Below are 17,723 nucleotides of genomic sequence, written 5' to 3' on the forward strand. Positions count from 1 at the left end.
GAATCTGCCTGTCAATGCAGGGACATGGGTTTGCTCCCAGGTCTGGGAAGATTCCACATGCCACGGGGCAACTAAGCCCGTGGGCTGCAACCACTGAAGCCCACATGCCCTAGAGCCCATGCTCTGCAACGAGAAAACCCACCACAAGGAGAAGCCTGTGCACCACAACTAGAAAGTAGGCCCTGCTCGCCGTAACTAGAGAAAATCTGCACATAGCAATGGAGACCCAGTACAACCAAAAACAAACAAATGAATACTTTTAAAAGGGAGATAAAAGTCAAGGCAGGGTCAGATCTCACCCCATCAAAAGTTCTGGAGCCGCCCTCTGCCACCATTGTGCAGTCACAATGGGATCTTACAGTGGGAGAAACAGGAGAATTTGGTTCAATGACCAACTCAACAATCTTGAACAAATCAGTTTAAATCACTGTGCCTCAGTTTCCTTATCTGAGAACGAGACTGCCGTGTCCACCTCAATTCCATCCTACGTGCCAGCAGGTAGGATCCACAGAGACTGCCTATGCAAGTTTTTGTATGCTGCAAAGACCTGGGTAGAAAAACTCTAGTGCTTCCCTAGCAACTCCTGGGTGCAAAGGAAGAACAGTGGGTGAAGGCAGCAGGAGCCTGGAGAAAGGATTCTGAGCCTTGGCTTTGTGAATGGAGGATGCTAGCCAGAGCTTTTGCTTTAGAGGCAAAGTAATAACACTGAACGCGTTGAAGGATGGGTTTTGAGTTGTCCCTTGGTGGAACGAGGGCTTCCGGTGGCTCAGAAGTAAAGAATCTGCCTGTAATGCAGGAGACTCGGGAGACCGGAGGTTTGAGCCCCAGGCTGGGAAGATCCCTTGGAGGAGGAAATGGCCACCTGGTTCAGTATTCTTGCCTGGACAACCCCCAGGACAGAGAAGCCTAGTCAGGCTACAGTCCATGGGATCACAAAGAGTCAGACACAACTGAGCAACAAGAGCACGCACGCATGGTGGGATCAACCTGTGTGTTAACCAGCTGGGTTTTGACAAGGCTCTGTTCTACTGGTTGAGGACAGTGATCCTCACTGCAGAAAAGCCAACCAGGAATTATGCTCCTTCTTCAGAGGACATCTACTAAGACTTAAACACGCCTCCCTGCAGGGCTACCTGGTACCAAGTCAGACTGTGAACACAGCAATCAGAGCATGTCTGCTAACCAACAGGCTGACAGTCTCCACCAAACGGCCTTCCTGTTGATTCTTAAATCTAAGATGTGTCAAAAGATAGTCCCATTTTTTTCCTCATTTCATGCGGTAAACTTTGTAGGAACAGGCAACGCAATCCACCTGATGAATGCATTAATTAAGATAATCAATATACATATAATCACAGGTCAGTTCTCCTCAGCCATCATTCATCAAGCTCTATGGGACAACTGCACTCTCCAGGGTCAGTATCAAATTTCTAAATTTCATACATTGCTATCTTCAGGAAATAGTGAGCACAGAATTTCAAATGGCAAAAATGATGAGGAAAGGGTGACCTAAATCCCACTGTGTTCCAAATTGCACTAACTGAATTAAAGACAGCATCCTCAGTGGTTTTAAAAAAAATTCAACCTAATCAAGGAAAGTGAGCTATGTTGCAGCTGACAAGAAGCCCCAGTCTTGACCAGGAAGATAACAGAGGGGGTGAGCAGAGCTTCACCTGCATTGAAACTGACATCTTTTCTTTGGAGGAAAAAAACAACTATCATTCAAGATCTAAACCCTGTGTCATTCACATCTTCCTTCTCTGGGGGAGAAAGTCTCAGCCAGGAGCTATTCTCTGCAGGATCCAATCCCAATCTACCTCCAAAGTTGCACTTTTTAATAGTCTCTCATGGTCAGTTTAACCTTAGTAGGGAAATCAATGTATTTTCCCAGCATGCTTTTATTACATATTGCCACTGTCATGCACATCTGTGAAGCCTTCTCTATTTGTCACTCCATCATCTATTTTCCCATTACACCTGTCTAGACCTTTATTATCAAGTGTAATTATATTTCCACGTCAGTCACACCTACTAGACTACGATAGCTTGCTCCATACCTTATTAAATCTCTGGTTCTTGAACCTATGTACCTAATCTCTCAAAATAGATGGAGACAGAGAGAAGAGAGGGGGGAAAAGAAGAAGAGGAAAAAGAAGAAGGGGAGTGGGTAAGTAGCTCTGTAGGCAAAAAAGACGAAACCGTACTCCTGGCATTTCCTTGTGCTGCTTGCCTGGTATCTCGATATCTTATTGTAGAGAAGCAGGTGGGCTCCAGGGTCAGCTGAACCTGTATTTCAATCCCGCAGATGACCACGGTCTAGAGCGTGGAAAAACAGTGAAACAGTTTTGAGCCTCAATTTGTTCACTTGTAGAATGGAGATGAGAACATTATCCAACTCACTCTGATAGGAAAGTAGATGAAACAGTGCTATTAGTCACACTGCACAGGGTCTGGGAGAGTCAGGAAAAAAGTCTCAACAGATGCTGGCTATTGCTGTCACTGTGCTCTTGGATGAACTCCAAGCTCTCTGCAGCTCCCCAGTTCTGCTCCTGGAACATCCCTTTTCCTCAAAATGAGTCAAGCCCCTGTTAAGAAGGTCCAGGGTCCACTGTCCCCTTTCCCAGACAGTTCAGTCCTCTCTGTGACTCTCTGCAGCCTAAGCCCAGCAGTCAGGCAGAGAGAAGGAAGATTCTTACATTTGAACACAGCTCTGCCACTGAGCTGCCCTGTTACCTCTGGCCAGATACCTTTCTGGCTACAGACTCCCTAGCAGTGACAAACCATATTTTGTTCTGTGGAGCTCTAAGGATTTATGATGAACAATTTAGTGTCTGACATGCAAATCCTAACTGCAACTGCCATGATGCCAGCTTTAGAACAAAAATGATTTCTTGGGCAGAAATGGGAAAAACTATGTAAAGTTGAACAACATCCTAGCTGGGACAGCAGGCAATCTCTGGAGTCACATTTACTTGGGTTCATCTCCTCGTTCTGCCACTTGCTAGCTTGGTGACCCCGGGAAAGTCATATAACCTTTCTGGGCCTCAACTTTCTCATGTGTAAGGTGGCAAACCCAGTGTTTACCTTGGAAGGTAGTTTAAAGGATGAGTTGAGAGAATACAGAAAAAGGGTTTAGAACATGTTAGTGCTGACATGTGTCAAATAAAGACTCAATTAAAACCACGTGTCATTACACCTAGACAGCATATTAAAAAGCAGAGACATCACTTTGCTGATAAATGTCTGTATCGTCAAAGCCATGGTTTTTCCAGTAGTCATCTGTGGATGTGAGAGTTGGACCCTAAAGAAGGATGAGTGTTGAAGAATGGGTGCTTTCAAACTAGTGCTGGAGAAGACTCTTGAGAGTTCCTTGGACTGCAAGGAGATCAAACCAGTCAATCTTAAAGGAAATCAATCCTGAATATTCATTGGAAGAACTGATACTGAAGCTCCAATACTTTGGCCACCTGATGTGAAGAGCTGACTCACTGGAAAAGACCCTAATGCTGGGAAAGACTGAAGGCAAAAGGAGAAGGGGGGAGGAGAGGATGAGATGGTTAGACAGCATCCCTGACTCAATGGACATGAATTTGAGCACTCTGGGAGATAGTGAAGGACAGGGGGGCCTGAAGTGCTTCAGTCCATGGGGACACAAAGAGTTGGACATGACTGAGCAACTGAATTACAACAATCATTAAACCAAGGAGCTTCATGTAAAAACATGACAAAGTCTGCACATTCTATAATTCAGTAATTGAGGATTTATTCATTCATTCAGTAATCATTTACTGAGCTCTTGCTATGTGCCAGGCACTGTTCTAGGTGCTGCAAAAGGAGCAGAAAACAAAGCAGATGAAACTCTACTCTTACAGAGTTACCGTTCTAAGATTCACAGCTGGGGTCTCCTTTAGTTTGTGGCATAAAAAATGGTTTTCGGCCAGGGATGATGTGGCCCCCAGTGGGTATCTGGCAACATCTGGAGACACTGTGCACTGTCACAATTGTGTGGAAGGTCTACTGACATCTGGTGGGCAGAGGACAGGGATGCTGCTAAATACCCTACAGGGCACACAATGTCCCTTCAACAAAGGATTATTCTGCCCCAAATGACAACAATGCCAAGACCGGGAAACCCTAGCATAAAGGAATCTGTGAGTAGTTATAAGTCTTTTGTGGGGCCTGGTCCTGGGCCATTGGAGACCACTGAGGTCACTAGGAGAGAACCTAGGAAAGGGAAATGTATGGCGAGGAGGGAGAAAAACAAGACTGCAGGATGCCAGTCTTGCCTGGAATCACCCTTCCCAATGGAGAAAGCATACAAAGTCTAGGGAGTAGGAGGCCCCAATCCCTGGATAAAGTTGGCTCTTTTCATTGGTGACAAGTGACCTTTGGGTTGCTAACCTTGCAAGTAGGACCCAATTTTCTCTTTGGCAGTTAACCTCACACTTAAGGGAGAAGTATTTCTGTTACCACAAGATGAGACACAGGTTTTATCCCCAGGTAGGGAAGATCCCCTAGAGGAGGAAATGGCAACCCACTCCAGTATTCTTGCTGGGATAATCCCATGGACAGAGGAGCCTGGCGGGCTACAGTCCATGGGGCTACAAAGAGCCGGACACCACTTAGCGGCTGAGCATGAGCATGAAGATTTCACGTAAGGACCCAGAAACTAACATCAGTTTAGGGAAACATAATCAAAAATGGAGACAAGCCTGTAGTTTCCTCAATCTTCCTAACGAACAAGGCAAAAGATGTTTCTGGTTTAGGAGACAATACAGTTTTAAATAGCAGAGAGATCTGATGGGTTTGAATTCCTGGATCAGTCACTACCAGCCAAGTGACCCTGAGCATCAGAGTGGGATGAGTTTAAGAGCAAGGACTCCAGAGCCAGAGCTTGGTTACTTAATGGCCCTTTGACAAGCAATAGGTCATTTGTGTGCCTCAGTTTTTTCATACATAAAACGGGTACAAATTGTTGTTGCTTAGTCACTCTAAGTCATGTCCAACTCTTTGCAACCCCATGGATTATAGCCCATAGGCCCCTCTGTTCATGGGATTTCCCAGGCAAAAAATACTGGAGTGGGTTGCCATTTCCTTCTCCAGGGGATCTTCCTGACCCAGGGATCAAACCCATGTCTCCTGCATTGGTGGTAAGCTCTTTACCACTGAGCCACCAGGGAAGCCCCAGATACAGCAGTACCTGCCACATAAGTCATTACAGAAGTTAAATGCATAAATTCAGAAAAGCACTTACAACACTACCTGTCTCCAAGACTATGTCAAAGCTTGCTGGCCTCATCCCCATCGTAGTCAGTACTATGTGGTGGTAGACAGGTGACTTAACTTTTCTGAATCCCAGTCAGTTTCCTCTTTAGAAAAACGGGCATATTCGTTGTCACTTCGTTGGGCTCCAGGTATAGTTATGCATGTGAGGCATCAGGAAAATACTTGACATGTTGTTAGTCTTTGTTGTTATTATTTATTGAAAAGTTTGACAAAGCACAGAAGCTAGTTCCCATCTAGTTCTACATGACACTACCTACCTTCATCGAAAAGAAAACTCCATGGCATCAGAACACCACGTGCCTTGAACACCCAGTGTCTTGTGATGTACCCAAGAGGTGACCTCTGACAACCATAATAACGTGCCAAAGATGAGTATAAAGTGTTAGCTCTGGACCCACCTTCCTTTAGAGGATACTATGTTCTTAATGATACACCTCACATACTTTAAACAATCTGTAGAGCTGAGACAATATTGGGAATGGAGGTTCTTTATGCCCCCTTTTCCTCCAGCACTTGCTTTGGTGGAAGAGGAGAGGTTGGGGGGAGCTGGGCAGATGGCTCCCCACCTCATTTCTCTCCATCCTCCCAGCCTGACTCCCTATCACAGAAGGTGCAGAGGCCTTGGGGGTGCTTTGCTTGCAGACCTGCCTGTAGCAAGCTCCATCTCAGCTCTCGTGCTAGGGTCTCAGTTCATCAGAGGGTAGAGGGGACAGGGGCTTTTCATAAGTGTGACCCAAAGGTCCAGCAAGGCCAAGTCAACAAAGACACTAAAACAAATTGAGAACCCATGATGTCCCATCACACAGAAGCCACCTGCTCTAACAGTTGTTCTTGCCAAACTCATTAAAACTATATTCAGCATCTTTCATGTTTCCAGCAGCTTAGGATTCCAAGGGAGAAGCAAGCCCATCTACTGCACACAGCCTGGAGTCTGCCACCTAGATCTGAGGTGCATCAAACCAGCAAGGGTGTTACAGACTCATTCAACCCGTGGGGAGGAAGAAAAGATTTCTTTGCCTGGATTCCCTCCAGCTTCATCATAGTCAAGATGGGCCTGGTAGGGGACCTTGAGGATGGTGACATGGGCCAGAAGGATGCTAACCTGTCCTGAGTTGTCAGGTATCATCTGCCACAATAGATGGTCAGTTTCTTGGGTTGGGAAGATCCCCTGGGGAAGGAAACAGTAACTCACTCCAATATTTTTGCCTGGGAAATCCCATGGACAGAGGAGCCTGGTTGGCTACAGTCTGTGGGGTCACAAAGAGCTGGACACGACTGAGCACACACATGCACACACGCTCCTGGCTTCAGAGAAGCTATCTTTTCCTAAATGATTCTGCCTGAAGTTTCTTTGCCTGCATTTCGGATGACTAGGGCATTGCAATGACTGCTGGTGGTGGCACCCCTTGTCATCCCATGTGTTACTCACCCTAATATCCAGCCCAAACAGTATGGACTCATTTTCATTTACAAGATCACTTAAAAACCCATTCCTTGGCCTCAGCAGGCAGAACAAGTTCCACTCTTGCCTGATAGATGGCAGGGGGGTAAGATGCCAAGCACTAATGCTCACACAAACCCATATTGGAAAAAGTCTGAAAAACACTGAGAAATTCATGTGATTTCACTTGCCTTTGCTACATAACTCAGGAATAAATATAAATGAAATATGCAGTGAATATGGCCAGGACCCCAGGCTCGACCTTCTGGGCCCCATATGACTTGCACGGTCAGCCGGCAGCGTTCCAATGAGCATTCCCCACCTGCCAAGTCCATCTGCTACAAGCTCACTGGCAGCCAGGAAGTCACAAATTATAACCTACAGGATTCCTCAAAAGTGCCAGCAGTCTTGGGGAGTAGAGAGGGTGAAGGCATGGAGAGAACATGCCTTGTCTTACGTGGGGAGGATGTGTGACTAGGCTCCTATTATAAAAATCAGATTGGCTCAGACTTAGGATCAAAAAAGTTTTGAAAAACCTCAGTCAATTCTGAAATGCTGGAAGCATGAAATTAACCAGAACCAGAAACTTTACTTAAGGGGTCCTCCAAAGGCATTTTCCAAAGACAATACAAAGATAGTAAATACTAGCCAATCAATAACTAATTTCATTCACGCTGTACTGATCTGTACATAATCTCTTGGTGACCATGCACGGTGATTTTCAGGAAGAATTTTGAAGTCCCATCTCATGACAGCCTACCAGATTAAGAAAAGACAGACAAGTCTCTTATAGCCCATGGATATGACTGGAAAAACCAAGGCATAGGTTCTGGATGAGCTCTGTAACTTGGGGGTGAGCCAAGAGAAGTCTCCAAGATTCCACTGCACTTAGTCTCATCCTCTCTACCACATGAAAATTCTCTTTCTCAAAAAAGATAAAAGTCTACTTGAGAAAACAAGAGTACACAGAGGCAGAATGAAGTGGGAAGGGGTTGCCAAAAGACAGAACTCATTTTGCAAAGCAACAGTGTCTAGCATCTCCGCAGACTATTCACACATTCAATTCAGTCCCAAGGTAATTTATGCTTCACCAAAGGGTTTCCCGTGTTATCATAATGCTAGATAAGAGCCATCAGGCCTGAAGTAACAGTCTATTTTAATGTCTAGGGAAAAAAAAAAAAGAAAACTTGCATCTATTTATGGAAATTTACAAAGGTGTAAGAAAATGACCCTTTTCCCCATCCTTAACAGACGCAGTAGACAGTAAGCCCTCAACACACACGAAAGATGCTATGAACATTTCCACTTACATAGGCATAGAAATACAACTATTTCCTTAAAAAACACAAAAATCATGGCAGTAGGTATGTATCCTACTGAGCATAGGTATTTTATGTTATATACAGCTAAACACCTATTTGCATTGGGTACACTGGAGCTTAATTGTTTTATTCTATGCACAGGAAAGCAATCAATTGAATCTAATATTAGCCATTCATCAGATAAAACATTTTCAGAGAAACAAACTGCTATATTTTCCCCTCAAAGAACAGCAAGTATTTTAAACACATTTCCCAGAGATGTTACGCTGAGGAAAACAGCTTAGAAACGTTACTTTAAACAAATCCATTCTCTGGCTACCAACAACAAGACAAATTGGAACAAATGCTTGGCTCTGTTCTTTCCAAGCCTCCTTCTGTCCACCTGTCAAAGGCAGTCGTGACCTCACCAACCCAAGAGGCAGCTTTGGAGCCTTGAGAAGAGCCACCCTGCACGGATGCCCTGTGCTCCGCATGCCAGCATCCTCATTAGGGATTATCCGACTCACTTGAAGCTGAGAGAGAGAAGATGGGCTGGCTGCCAAGCGTTCTTTCAACACAGATTCTGAAAGAAGATCCTGCAAAGTGTCGAAAGCCCAGATTTTCAGCAGTTCACTTTCCAGACTTTGTTACGTAGCAACCATGCCCGTTCACAGAGGGTACCAACCAACGTAATATTTTGTTTAAATGACACACTGCATTAACTCTCTAGGAAAACCCAAGTTTTCTTCATCGACTTACCTGCTGTCAGATATCCTCACTGGAACAAAACATATACTGGTGGATTGGTGAACTTGTTTAATTCATAAAAAATAAAATTTTAACAAAAGTATCTGGAAATGGATCGAACAGTTTCTCAGCAGGGAAAGCAAAAGATGACTCTTCCTTGTAACCATTTGTGCTAATATTATTAAAAGGACATTAACATGCATTTCATATGTGCATAATGCCCTTTAGTTAAAAGATAACTTATACAGTTGCATGACAGAGGACAAGATGGTTGGATGGCATCACAGACTCGATGGACATGAGTTTGAGCAAGCTCTGGGAGCTGGTGAGGGACAGGGAAGCCTGACATGCTGCAGTCCATGGGGTTGCAAAGAGTCGGACACGACTGAGCAACTGAACACTTGCATTTTGAAAGATACTCATTTCATTCAAATCTTTGATTTGAAGAGGGATAACTCAGTAACAGTAAATACTCATGCGCTTTGAGCCCATTGACTTGCACCAACACAGACAAAATTAGAACAGAAGACTAATTCGGAAGAACAGTCAGGAACCCCCAAGAACTGAGCTTCTGTGAGCCTTCCTGGAGGTATGTTACAAAGAAGCATAAGAAAGCCAATCAACCACACTTTGAAATTAACTCAAGAGAGCCCAGCGTTTCCCTTTAGGAACAGGAGAGCACTAGCAGAAGACACTACCAGACCACCTCTGCAGGAGGTTTCTGTTCCAGCAGAATGCTGCCACACGTCATGAGAACACAAAGCAAAACAAAATAAAAACAAACCCCAAAACACTCAGAGGCTAAATAATGCGAAAGTACTGTATGAAGAAATGGTTACTATATATAAGTAAATGATGCCCCACTGAATGTATATGGGGGTCTTGTTTTCTTTTCAACCATCACATCAGTTTAAATTGACACCAATTTAGAGGGCTGTGTGGCCAACCATTAAGCTGAGTTAAAATCTTCAACATTTTATTTTCTGATTATAAAATCATTACACTCTCCCAGTAAAAGTTTTGAAAAATACCAATGGTACACAGAGGAAAAATCAAAACCATCCTTCATCCAGCCACCCACAGACAGCCCCTGGCCTGGGGAGGCACGCGTCTCAGAATATGAGGGAGCTGCTGGTTTTGTGTGTTTTTAGGGATATCAAGAGATCCAAAAGCCATTTCCATTTCCACGGCCTTGTGCATTTTTGTAGGAAAAAAAGAAAAAGGAAACAGCCCCCAATTGAATTTAACCATCAGCTAAGTATCACAGTTTCCAAGTTGAGTGTGTAGATCATTGTGGCCCGACCTCCTTAGCGTGCTCAGACCGCACTAGACCCAGGACTCAGATAAAAGCCACTTAACTTTTCCTCGGCTGAGAAAGGGGCGGACGGTGGGAAATAAACCAGCATTGTTCAGCCTGCTTTACCATGGCTTTTGATTCTCAGCAAAATGCCAGTTCTCTGCTATATTTTAAGGCTGGAAGCATCCCTGCTGATAAAAAGTAAAGCCTGACCATGGAGTCTAACTTCTCTTTTTTCTGCCCAGGTGCCAGCAGAGAGCATCTTCCACACACAATGACATAACAAGGGATAAATGACAGAATAACCAGATACCCACCTTGAAAACTGTGCAGCGAGCACCATTCTCAACACCTTCCCACCATGACGTCATGCTACTCTGGTACCAAATTATTGCCCCAATTCCTAAGACTCTTGACAGAGTCCGGAAGTACCAAGTTAAGATATGAGTTGAACATAAACTGCTAATGTTCAAGCTTAACATCTCACACACACACACACACACACACATAGCATGCCTACTGCAGGAAGGTAAGGAAGAAATAGAAGCTGACAGAGAGAAGGCATTCCTATGAAACCAGGCTCGCCCGCTCTCTCTCAACACTTAGGAGAAGCCTTTGAAATTACAACAAAACCAGAAAATCCTTCTGGGCCACTGGTACCTCATACTTCATCAAGTGACATATTTACACAAGTGACCCTCCTAGACTGGATTTTTCTTTTTTTGTCACATCCAGGATTTCAGCAGTTTAAGTTTGCAATCAAATGATATTAATAATCAGTGACAACTTTTCTTAAAGGGCAATTAGACAAAAAAAGAAAAGGGAAAAAAATCCTGAAAATCCATTCTCCACTTCTAATTCACAGAAAACAAACAGTATGGATTTTTTTTTCTTTTTGATGCTTCCTCCATCTTTAACCCCTGTATGAGGGTTTCAGAGCTTCATCACTGTCAGCGTCAACACAGACTGTCCTTTTTCCCCCTTCTCCTCCTAACTGCAAAGAGTCCCTTCAAGCAGCAGCTACCTGGAAACCCATCATCTACGACGCCTTCATTTCGCCAGGAGCCCATCACTCAGCCTTTGAGGTCTAAGATTTCCCCCTGGAAAGTGCTCTCAGTGTTTATATTTGCTGGAAATTTAAACTCCCTGCTGAGCACAGCATCTACTGTTGCATTGATATAATTCCACTGCCTGCGCGATCTCAAACGGGGAGAAAATAAAGTCCAGATGCAATCGAGACAAGGGATTTGGCATCCGTGGAGAAAAGTGCAAACCAGTCCAATCCTCTACCCCAAACGCGGCAGCAGAGCCTGGCGCTCCCTCTTGGGCAGTCATTCCAAGGAAAGGAGCCTCTGGAACTGGGGGGAAGCTGTGGCATTCACCCCTGCAAAGGCCCGAGCATGAAAAGTTTGCCCACGGAGCTGTGGGCTGTGTATCATCTAAAGGGCACTTTCTGCTGCCGGGGGGGTACCCGCCGGCTGCGCCTAGCTTGCGCTGGCCGGGGCCGCCGTGACCGTGTGAACCCGTGCACGCTGCGCCCGGGTTTTCGTTAATGACAGCAGACTGCAACTCCCAGCAAGGGAGCAGTACTGGCCACCGCCGGGCGGAAAGGGTTACAAGCCACAATGCAAGGCGGTTTCGCCGCGGGCGTGGGGGGCAACGAGTCCCCGGGCACCTCCGGGTCTGGCTCGCTCGCCTCTCCTCCGCCCCGGGCGCCAGGCGATCCCTACCTTGCGCGCTGTGCTGGTGGTTCTCCATGTTCGCCGCCGCCGAGTCCGCCGCCGCCGAGGCGCTGGCCGCCGCTCCCGGGCCCGGGCCGGGGCCGCCGCCGCCGCTCAGTTCCGCCAGTCTCCGGTTGGTGGCTGTGAGTTCGGCTCGCAGGTTGGTCACCTCCTGGCTGGCCGACTGGACCGCCCCATCGATGCGGAGCGCGAGCTGCTTATTGTCTTCCATCATGCTCAGGATTTTGGCCTGGGGGCGAGAGAGGTGACAAAGAGCTGCATGATGCGCGGCGATTGGGGGGCGCGCGGCCAGGCACCCCCGGCTCTACCTGTTGGGTCCCCCGCGGCCCGGTTTCCCGAGCCCCGACCCCCAGGCACCGGCAGCGCCGGCTCCTCCGGCGCAGGAATGACAGCGGCGCTTCCAGCCGGAGCCGCGGCGGAGCGAGGCGGAGGGTTGGGGAGGGGGGAAGGGGGGAGGAGAAAGAGGAGGAGGAGCAGAGATCGCCGAGACCCCGGCGCGGAGAGCGACTCGGAGAAGGACACCGCGCGCTGCCCGGCACTCTTTCAATGGAGCCTACCATTCGCCGCGCGCTCGGGAGGGGGCAGGGACCCGGGGCGGGGGCGCTGCCTCGGCCTCCCGCGCCCCCCACCTCCGGGACACACCCCCTCGTGGGGCGGGTGCGGCGGGCGGTGGCCCAGCGTGGGCCGAGGTGGCGCCCCTGGCGAGGGGTGGGGGGGCGCCTGCTCCCAGGGCCGCTCTCGGTCCCCTCCCTGGAGCGGTGGGGCGGCCCCCGCCCTGGCGAACTCGCGCCTAGCGCGGGTGCAGGGACTGGGGAGGAGGTGGGTGCTTGGGAGAGAGGGGTGCTCAGAAGAGGGGCCCGGGAGGGGAGCGGAGATGGAGCTCCGGGGGAGGGGGCTGCTTGCCCGCGCTCTGGAGTGGAGTTCTTGCTTAGCTGTTTCCTTCAAATGCGGCTAGGAATGTTCAACGGGGAACTGGGCTACTGCCCCGCGTGCCTCTCACTGTCCACCCCCACCCTACTCCACCCCACTCCACCTGAACCTCCAGCGCCCCAACCTGCGTTGTCCCCCATTCCTCCGAAGAGTCTCCCTTTCCTTCCCCAGAGTGGATCACTGGCGCTGTGGCCTCCCCACCGCCCGGAACCTGTGGGTGCATAGGTCGGTGGCCTTAGCCAGTCTTAGGCTTCTTAGCGGGGCTAAATATTGGGGGGGCAAAAGGAATTCGGCTAGGAGAGAAGTCTGGAAGGCTCCTTGGGGCTTCCTTCTTCCTCCCGCTGCTAGGAGTGTGAAGTCCCCGCTGCCTCAGTTTACCTCCCCCCTTCTTCCTGGGAGAACAGAGGTAACCTTAAAGTTGATACACCCATCAAGTGCCTCTTTCTCCTGGAGGAGCACAGGCTTTGCATTTTTCACTGGGGCCCTGGATTCCAGCCACCAGACCTTGTTACCATAGCAAGCTTCCTTCCATGCAAACAGGACCGTTTAAAACAGTGTAACCGGAACAACCGAACAAGCTCGCACCACCATTCCAGCTGGTCAACCTCAGGAGGACAGCTCAGAGCCAGTTGCAGGAGCTGAGGGTCTTCTGCAGGCCCTGGAGGTTGCTCACCCTCCGGATTCAACAGCACTTGTTGGAAGCCTACTGTGTGCAAAGTACTCAGGATGCATTGTCATCTCTTTGAAGTAAGGATTATTGTTCCCAATTTGTTCATTCACTCAGTTGCCTCTGACTCTTTGCGTCCCCATGGACTACAACATGCCAGGCTTCCCTGTCCTTTACTGTCTCCCAGAGTTTGCTCAAATTCATGTTCATTGAGTCCGTGATGCTATCTAACCATCTCATCCTCTGCCGCCCTCTTCTCCTTTTCCCAGTTTAAACATGAGGAAACTGAGGCTCTGGGCAGGGTAAGCAGTTTACCCCAGGGACCCACAGAAATCAGGTGAAAGCTGGACTGGGAGTGAGTAGTCATTTGATTCTAGTTAGCCTCACTGTGCCTTGGGTGCTAGGTGTTTCGTTTTGTTTTGCTTCCTTTTATATGGAACCATAAAAACCAGGACAGGGAACCATGGCATACTGCAGTCCGTGGGGCTGAAAAGAGTTGGACAGGACAGAGCAGCTGAACAACAAATAAACTGACTCTTGCTCTGTCCCCCTGTGAGTACTAACAAGCTTTTGTAAGAGGGCAGGACAGTGTTAATGGAGCTGTGACAGCAGACTGAAGTTTTTACTCTGTGCACTCTACTCAGCTGACTGGCCAGCTGGGTCTTGAACGTCTGACCTTAGTCTCATTAGCACAAGTTGTGACCCACTGGACCAACAAAGGAACTTAGACTACTTGGGTTTTGTTAAACCAGAATTTAGTTCTTTGAAGTATTTCAGTTTCATTATGGAGAAACCATCAAAAATAGAACTTTGTGGGTCTTCAAAAGGCAGGTGTGTGTTATGTTCAGCCAGTGTGCCAAACAGTTTGGTTCTTTAAACAGTTAAACATAGAACTACTCATAAGACCCAGCAATTCCACTCCTGGATATATACCTCAGAGATAAAACAGATATTCAAACAAAAGTTTGCTCACAAATGTTTGGAGAAGCATTATTCACAACAGCTGGAAGGTGAAACCACCCAAATGTTTGTCAACAGATGAATGCATAAACACATTGTGGTATATCCATACAATGGAACATTACTCGGCTATGGAAAGGCATAAAGTACTGACACACGCTACAATGTGGCCAAACCTCAATAACATTCTGCTAAGTGAAGGAAGCCTTTGACTGTATGGATCACAACAAATTGGAAAATTCTGAAAGAGATGGGAATACCAGACCACCTGGTCTGCCTCTTGAGAAACCTGTATGCAGGTCAGGAAGCAACAATTAGAACTAGACATGGAACAACAGACTGGTTCCAAATAGGAAAAGGAGTATGTCAAGGCTGTATATTGTCACCCTGCTTATTTAACTTATATGCAGAGTACATCATGAGAAACACTGGGCTGGAGGAAGCACAAGCTGGAATCGATTGCCGGGAGAAATATCAATAACCTCAGATATGCAGATGACACCACTCTTATGGCAGAAACTGAAGAAGAACTAAAGGGCCTCTTGATGAAAGTGAAAGAGGAGAGTGAAAAAGTTGGCTTAAAGCTCAACATTCACAAAAATAAGATCATGGCATCCGGTCCCATCACTTCATGGCAAATAGATGGGGAAACAGGAAACAGTGGCTAACTTTATTTTTCTGGGCTGCAAAATCACTGCAGATGGTGATTGCAGCCATGAAATTAAAAGATGCTTACTCCTTGGAAGGAAAGTTATGACCAACCTAGACCGCATATTAAAAAGCACAGACATTACTTTGTCAACAAAGGTCCATCTAGTCAAAGCTAGGGTTTTTCCAGTGGTCATGTATGGATGTGAGAGTTGGACTATAAAGAAAGCTGAGCACCAAAGAATTGATGCTTTTGAACTGTGATATTGGAGACTCTGGAGAGTCCCTTGGACTGCAAGGAGATCCAACCAGTCCGTTCAAAAGGAGATCAGTCTTGGGTGTTCATTGGAAGGACTGATGCTGAAGCTGAAACTCCAGTACTTTGGCCACCTGATGTGAAGAGCTGACTCACTGGAAAAGACCCTGATGCTGGGAAAGATTGAGGGCAGGAGGAGAAGGGGACGACAGAGGATGAGATGGTTGGATGGCATCACAGACTCGATGGACATGGGTTTGGGTGGACTCTGGAAGTTGGTGATGGACAGGGAGGCCTGGCGTACTGCGGTTCATGGGGTTGCAAAGAGTCGGACACAACTGAGCGACTGAACTGAAGGAAGCCAGACACAGAAAGTTACATTTTGTAGGATTTCGTTGATATGAAACATCTAGAGTAGTAAATCTATGGAGACAAAGCAGATTTGTGGTTACCAGGAGTTGTGGGGAGGGAATAGTGTGCAGAACTACTTAACAGAGACTGAGTTTTATTTCGGAACTAGAGAGAGGTTGTGTTTGTACAACATTGTGAATGGACTAAACGTTATCTAATCGTTCACTTTAAAAAGATTGATTTGAGTCTTCCCTGGTGTTCCAGTGGTTAAGAATCCACCTTGCAATTCAGGGGACGCCGGTTTGATACCTGGTCTGGGAGGATCCCATATGCCAGGGGGCAACTAAGCCCGTGAGCTACAACTACTAGGCCCACTCTCCCTACAGCCCATGGTCTGTAACAAGAGAAGCCACCACAGTGAGAAGAGTAGCCCCCGCTCGGCCACAACTAGAGAAAGTCCAAGGGCAGCAACGAAGACCCAGTGCAGCCAAAAATAAATAAATTTTTTAAAAGGTTAATGTTGTGTTTTATGAATTCCGCTTCAATAAACAAAAGTATGTATGCAGATACCAAAAAAAGAAAAAAGAGAAGGGTATCCTGGAAACAAACCTTCTGAGAAAGCAAGAGCAGCTCTTCCTGAAGTGCGAAGGACAGGGGAGCCTGACGTGCTACAGTGCATGGGGTCGCAGAGTCGGACACGACTGAGTAACTGAGCAACAACTTCTTGAAGAGCTGTGTGTATACTAGAGTGCATGTGCGTGTGTGCTCACACCTCTGTACAACACTCATCAGAAAGCACAGTAAGTGATCTGTTTACGTGTTTCTCTTCTACTTCCCTGAGAGCCCTGCGTGGGAGGAGGAGGGTGGTCATTTGTTTACGTGTTGTTTCTCTTCCCATCCTTGCCACCTAACCCATAGGAAGCACTCTGCAAATGAGTGTGAGCGGTTTGTACAGTAAACAAACTGACCGAGTGTTACTCATTTTCCACTTCAGTGAGATTATCCGCACGCACCAGAATCTTCAAATCAAGTCAAAACAAAACAAGCCACACCCCAAAATCTAACCGGGAGAAAAGAAAGCAAAGACCCATTCCTTGGGCACCTTCTCAGCTCTCTCTGCCCTCCTCTTCCCCAACTGTGGTACAGCCACTGAACTTGCAAGAAACTCTCCTTAGAAACTCCTGGGGTGCCTCTTAGGATTTTAAAGAATTTTATTTTTCGAGATTCGTTTTCTAAACACGAAAAAAGGAGTTTTCCCAGCTGTGTCTCCTTCCGTTCACGCACATGCAAAAGGATCAGAAAACCTGAGGTTAATTACCCTCTAGAATCTGCTTGATTTAAACTGAAAAGCTTACTTAATCTATCTTCCCCACCCCCTCCAGCTTCCACTGGCACTTTTACCTAGGGGATCTCAGGTAACAAAATAGTCACAGAATTCGTGTCCTTTTCCACTTGCCTATCTGTAGGGCAGATATGTATTTACAATTCATTTCTTGGGAGACATATACAACCTGTTGGGTGACGGGCTCCAGACCTGTCATCCATAAAGAACTCTGGGATTCACAACTGTGAGAATTTAACAGTACTGTGTGTTCTGTTTCAAGATTCTCCCTTCTGTATGTTCCTAAAGTAGCCCCCACCTCCCACCCCAGTGAACTGATGTTAAGAACCAAGCTAGAAAAATGTGTTCACTTCATAGGGACCTGATGCTCTTTTCCCAGTGTCACCATCAGCCAAACCCCATCCAAGGCTCAGGCAGTGCACCGGCCAGTATGCGCTGAATGTCTGCTCTGAGCAGCGTGAGCAAACTATGCCGTGCGCATAGGATGCCTGTCAAAGCTTGCCTGAGCATTTTGGAAAGTCTGTAAAACCATCCCAGCTCAGAGAAAGAAAATTCCTAACAAGAACCAAGACAAAGACAACTCATTGCTGACAGCAGTGTCTTCTTCACTTCCCTTCTTCCATAAATAGAGTGATTTTATAATGTAATGTCCAAACTGGGACACTTTTGAGAGTGAAAGAGGGTGTTATGAATAGTGAGGCTGGGACAAGTGGCATAAATTGGAACTGTCCTAGGAAACCACTGAGCCACCTGGG

General features: G+C 47.0%; 1 protein-coding gene across 1 annotated transcript in view; it reads right to left on the reverse strand.

Annotated features, from left to right (window-relative positions):
* The window catches only part of KAZN (kazrin, periplakin interacting protein), a 1,324,556-nt gene that overhangs the window by 506,511 nt on the left and 800,322 nt on the right, over positions 1 to 17,723 (reverse strand). Inside the window, exon 3 of the mRNA XM_052653947.1 lies at positions 11,803 to 12,043. Coding sequence (XP_052509907.1) covers positions 11,803 to 12,043 — 241 coding nt within the window. The remainder of the gene's footprint in view (positions 1 to 11,802; positions 12,044 to 17,723) is intronic.

Source organism: Budorcas taxicolor, chromosome 16 (genome assembly GCF_023091745.1).
Source record: "Budorcas taxicolor isolate Tak-1 chromosome 16, Takin1.1, whole genome shotgun sequence".
NCBI lineage: Eukaryota > Metazoa > Chordata > Mammalia > Artiodactyla > Bovidae > Budorcas > Budorcas taxicolor.